We start from the raw sequence: 5,613 nt of genomic DNA on the forward strand, positions 1-5,613 counted from the left end.
TTTATGGGAAGGGACTTGGGGGGTGTTGGTTGATGCTCGGCTGAACGTGAGCCGACAGTGTGCCCAGGTGGCCACGAGGGCCAATGGCATCCTGGCCTGCATTAGAAATAGTGTGGCCAGTAGGAGCAGGGAGGCGATCATCCCCCTCTACTCAGCTCTGTTGAGGCTGTACCTCAAGTATTGTGTTCAGTTTTGGGCCCCTCACTACAAAAAAGACATTGAGGCGCTGGAACATATCCAGAGAAGGGCAACGAAACTGGTGAGGGGTCTGGAGCACAAGTTTTATTAGAAGCATCTGAGGGAGCTGGGATTGTTTAGGTTGGAGGAGGCTCAGGGGAGACCTCACTGCACTCTACAACTTCCTGAAGGGAGGTTGGGGTGAAGAGGAGTTTGGCCTCTTCTCCCAGGCAACGAACAGGACCCGAGGAAATGGCTGCAAGTTTTACCAGAGGAGGTTTAGGTTAGACGTAAGGAAGAACTTTTTCTCTCAGGGAGGGGGCAGACACTGGAATGGCTGCCCGGAGAGGTGGTGGAGTCACTGTCCCTGGCAGTGTTCAAGAGTAGTCTGGTTGAGGAGCTACAAGATCTGGTTTAGTTTGTGGTAGCAGTGGTAATGAGAAGACAGTTGGACTAGATGATCCTACAGGTCATTTCCAACCTTGTGATTCTATGATTCCATGATTCTATTGCAGCCCCACCTCACAGGGCCGCCTCATGTACACTGCGGCCGTCTCAAACCACATCTTCTCCACTGCCTCCTGGCCCAGCGCATACATGTCCATCAGGTGCCTCCACCCCGTCCTGGCCGTGACCATGAGATACTCCGCGTTCTCCGGGTGCAGCAGCGCTGTGTGCGCCGCCATGACCAGCGACTGCGCGAAGCGGCCGCTCACCAGCAGGAACAGCGCCTCCCGCTCCGCGCCCGTCAGCGGCAGCACGCTCTCAAAGCCCGCCAGGACGTGTCCGCCCACGTGGAGCGGCTCTGCGCTCTCCACCATCATGTACATGATGGTGATGGCCGCCTCGAACACGTAGCAGCCGTAGCTCATGTCGCTGAAGTCCAGCACGCCCGACACCCGGTACTGCGGGGCCGCCCCGTGAGGGGAGCCGGGAACCACCAGAATGTTGTGGTCGTTGAGGTCCCCGTGGTTGATACCTAAATGCACAATGAGAAACGGTATTTAATAACTGCATTATATTGGTATTGATTGTAATGGTTTTTAATAACTGCATTGTGTTGGTATTGACTGCAATGGCATTTAATAACTATAAGCCAGGTGCATTGCCGCGCCTGTTTCCTGGAACAAATTGCGACGTGATTGAGAATAAAACACTCACAAGCTCGAAAACTGCTTATCTTGGGTGTGACTTTCTCTTTGAACTGCTGGATGACCCACTGCACAACATCTCGGTGCTCGTTCTGGCCCAAGGCATCCATGTACTGATCCAGAAGAGGGACGTTTGCCAGGTTCCAGATGAACTGATGTCGATGCAGACTTCCTACTGATGGATGATGGAATTCCTGCAGAAAGAGAACAAAATAGGCCATAAATTAAAATCCATACTTCATCCCAACAAGTAAAAGTAGAATCTGAAGGATTATTTCATCATAGAACGGCCTGGGTTGAAAAGGACCACAGTGTTCATCTAGTTTCAACCCCTTGCTATGTGCAGGGTCACCAACCAGTAGACCAGGCTGCTCAGAGCCACATCCAGCCTGGCCTTGAATGCCTCCAGGGATGGGGCATCCACAACCTCCTTGGGCAGCCTGTTCCAGTAAATAGGAAGATAGGCAAGCCTATCAATATCTCCATAAAACCTAAATGTTTTTTCTCCATTCTTCCAGTATAGATTATCCTAAACCCTTCGTCACTGAATCACTTAAAATCAATGGTGACTTCCTGCAGCGACAGGGATGCTGCTGCACAGAGGCCTTGCCAAGGCTGCAGTTGCACAGCTGGATTCTGTAGCTGGTGCTACAGAAGCTGCTGGAGCAGAAGCGACACAAACTGCCACATATGCACTCTGTGCATTTAAAGAGTTGAGCCTGAGAATCATCTGGCATGTGCAATGTCATTAAGACAGAAGTGCTTGGCAGAGCTGCTAGATGGAGCTTTGTTCTCATAAGAATGTGTACAGGCTCTCAAACATCCATACACTACACAGAGACCCCAGCAAACAGCCCCATGTGTGCTTCTCACTTCTCATGAGCAGTTGGCTCCTCTTAAAGAGAAACTCGGGTTTAGAATTAAGGCTGTTAGTTAAAGATAGCTAAATGATAGTTAAAACTGAAACTTATGTATAAGTAAGGAACAACACCAAGCCCAAAACAAAAATCACAACGGAGGATCCCTAATGCTGTACAGAAAACCACGTTGGTAGGTAGAATGCCATCTGGTGAGCAACCACTGCAATTTTCCCTGCACAAATCAACACAGAACTACAAAGATGTGGTAATAAAACAGAGATCTCAACAATTGCATGAGCCTTTGTTGCTGTCAAGTCATCAACAGCTGCTTATTTCCACTAGAAGATGTGAGACACGTCCAAACAAAAAAAGACACCAGAAAAAGGAAGTGGTGCAATGATATTTTGTGCACAAAAGAACACACGGCCTTACTGCCAAAGCAAACTGACTGGACAGAAGACAGGCTGTACATTCCCATCTGCCATCAGAAAATGTAATGCCTTAGCTTTAGTTTTGGTGTCAATGACATTGAGAAGTTTTGATGGTAATAACTGTAGTATTCTCTTCCTTAGATGACAAATCTTGGTACATGATAATCCATATATTAATGGCTTAAGAGCCTTTTCCATCAAAATTTGCTTTCTTGTCTACTAAATCCTCCTTGCAGGACAAGTCACAGGCATCTTTTGAGACTAGCTGGCCCATATAAATTATTTTAATCACATTATCAGAGCATGACCAGACTATTAAAAGGCAATAGTAAGTTATCTTTCCCAATGGAAAAACACCGTTGTAATTTCAGAATGTGGTTAGTAAAGCTAGCAATTCACATTTCATAACTGTCTGAAGGCAGTAGCCAGAACGCAAAAAGAAAAGGTTAATGAAAGGCCATAAATAATGCAAGAATTCTTTTATGTATCAAACTTAACTACTGGATGAGTTATCAGTTTATTATCCCATACAATTACAGAGTACAGAAATAATCTCCTATGCATTAAGATTATTTGACTGAAAGCAGTGGAACCAAGAGAAGTATCACACATCTCTCTCCATTAACACAGCTGGCATTACAGAAAAGTAAATGACTGCTACTGCTGCAGGAATGGTAACTGTTCTAATGGCCAGGAGGAACAGAGCAAGCCAAAATGAGTTCAGAAGAAAAGAAGGGCCAGCAGTACCCAACACAAGCATTTAATGCTTCGGAACCACTGTGCGTGCTTGGATTCAAGCAGCTAGGCTTCACTCTCCTTATTTACCAGGCTTCAAATGGTGTGACTTCTGTGTGAGCAAGAATTAATGCTGTCTCCCTTATTGTGGTACAAAAATGCATTGCAAAAGGATCACTGAGACTCTGCTATAAGCAGTGAGCGGTCAGGTTCATCAGGTTACTTGGGGCGAGATTTTAGCCGGTTTTACAGCATGGAGGGTGGCATCCAAAAGTTGAATTAAGCTCTGAAATCACCAACTTCTGTTTTAAAATCAGGAAAGCTGACAGAACAGTAAGAAACAGAGAGGAGAAATGAAATGTGAATGAAATCTGCAAAGCCAGAACAGCAAGAACTCACTCACCTCTGTGAGAGCTTTATCCAAACTGGCAGCTAGCTTACCAATATCATACAGAAGCTGAGTAGGTGCAGCAATTTTAGCCACAGGTGTGCCCGGCAGATAAGTCAGCAGTCTGACCATGTACTTTTTGTTTCCAGATCCGCTACCTGACAAACAGAGATAGTCGGTCACTTCAGCACACTCTACTGAGTGTTAGTTAATGCAAGAGGCAAACGGTTTCTTCACTCTCAGATGTGGCTGATAAAACCGATCTCAAAGACTTGATTTACCAGGACGTGATACAACCTTGCCACACCTGCATGCTGTGCTGGATGCCTGGTCCTTGTGCTTGGAATTAACCCTGCACACAGCAGCTTTCACTCAGTGCCTCCAGTCCCTCACCTACAGAGCTCTGTAGGTGCCCTCAGGAATCCCAGCTTCTATATGGAAGTTACAGAAAATGAAAGCAACGTGTTAACAGATTTTTTCCAAGTACAGTTTAAGCAATTTATTCTGGCATCAGATCATAGATGGGTTGGAAGTGTATTTTACACCATTCTGTTCACAGACAGGCAAATCATTTATATCGTGATTTAGTCAATGTGGCTTTTTTGATTTTTTTAATTTTTATTTTTAAGTGCACAGATACGTCTGTTTTTTCAAATCATATGGAAATTGTTTTCAGAGTTGATTATTCCTCTCCTTAATTTGCTTGGCTGCTGGCATGTGAAGTTTGGACTTCCACAGGCAGTCACCTGACACCTGACCGTGTCCATCCTCTAACAGCTACATTGCAACTTGATCTTCTACTTTCGATAGCCAAAATTTACTTTAATTTTGGAGACTCCTTCTGTGCAATTTTGTCACGGTTACAATCAGTGCTGCATCTAAACTGTCAACCTAAAACAACTTTGAATGAATAGACCCAGAGAACCTATCGGGGCAATTTAACTGAAAAAGCAGTTGCAGGATAACCCGCCCTTCCCTATACTTGTAGTTCTTACTAAAACAACCATCTTCCCTCTAGTAAAACCAGCAGCGAGTCATCTTGCACCGTACCTCAAACCACACATACAGGTGCCTGCTGCAGTGCACAAATCTCACACCAGCACTGCTGCTCTTACTCTGCTCAAGGTCCAGCATCTCTGCTGGCTTTTTTGCACTGTGCAGGGCATTTGATGGACCTCGGCTCTGGCATTCTCAGCACAGTATCTATGCACCCCAAAGTTACTTCATGCGAGAAATCCTAGCTCAAAAGCTGAAAGGGAGGTGTGCAACAGCTTGGGATCTATAGGAAGTGCCAGAGCTGCAGGGCCTGGGAAATCACCCGCCTCCTGCAGCTTGCTTGGGCTCGCTCACAGGTGCCCAGCATTACTCCACGTTTGTGCCAGCGCAAGAGGGCAGGATCCAGAAGCGAGGCAGACGCCTGCGCTGCGACGAGGCGCTCGCATTCCCGCCAGGCGAGGTCCTGGAGCCGCTCACCTGCCCACAGAGACATGATGCTGCCGTCCTTCGTGGGCCGCGGCGTGGCAGAAGGGAAGCCGTGGGTGCTGAGGAACACCATGGCCTGGGTCTGCGCCTCGATGAGGGCGGGCTGCCGGCTGTCTTCCGAGTTGGTGATTTTGAGGACGTATTCTTCGGCCCCTTCGGCCTCACCTCCGCTCGAGACTCTCACGTGGAAGTTCTGATCGTCATAGCTGGGCAGGGGCCCGACCCACACCGCCTTTAATCCGAACACCTCGTCCACCAGCTCGGCCACCTCCTCCTCGCCGAAGGCCGGCTTGGCGGCTGCCCGCTGGTGGCGGTCTCCAGAAGCCATCGCGTCTGTGAGGGAAAGAGACGAGAAGAGGCGAGCCGTGCCGTGACGCCGGCAGCAATCG

General features: G+C 47.7%; 1 protein-coding gene across 1 annotated transcript; it reads right to left on the reverse strand.

Annotated features, from left to right (window-relative positions):
* Positions 1–461: 461 nt before the first annotated feature.
* HYKK (hydroxylysine kinase) lies at positions 462–5,607 on the reverse strand. Its single transcript, XM_010717342.3, has 4 exons — positions 5,216–5,607; positions 3,758–3,900; positions 1,339–1,522; positions 462–1,156 (listed from the first exon to the last, which is right to left on the reverse strand). Exons 1-4 carry the CDS (start codon positions 5,550–5,552, stop codon positions 684–686), a joined length of 1,137 nt encoding a protein of 378 aa, XP_010715644.1. The 5' UTR covers positions 5,553–5,607; the 3' UTR covers positions 462–683.
* Between the last annotated feature and the right edge of the window lie 6 nt (positions 5,608–5,613).

This window comes from Meleagris gallopavo, chromosome 12 (assembly GCF_000146605.3).
Source record: "Meleagris gallopavo isolate NT-WF06-2002-E0010 breed Aviagen turkey brand Nicholas breeding stock chromosome 12, Turkey_5.1, whole genome shotgun sequence".
NCBI lineage: Eukaryota > Metazoa > Chordata > Aves > Galliformes > Phasianidae > Meleagris > Meleagris gallopavo.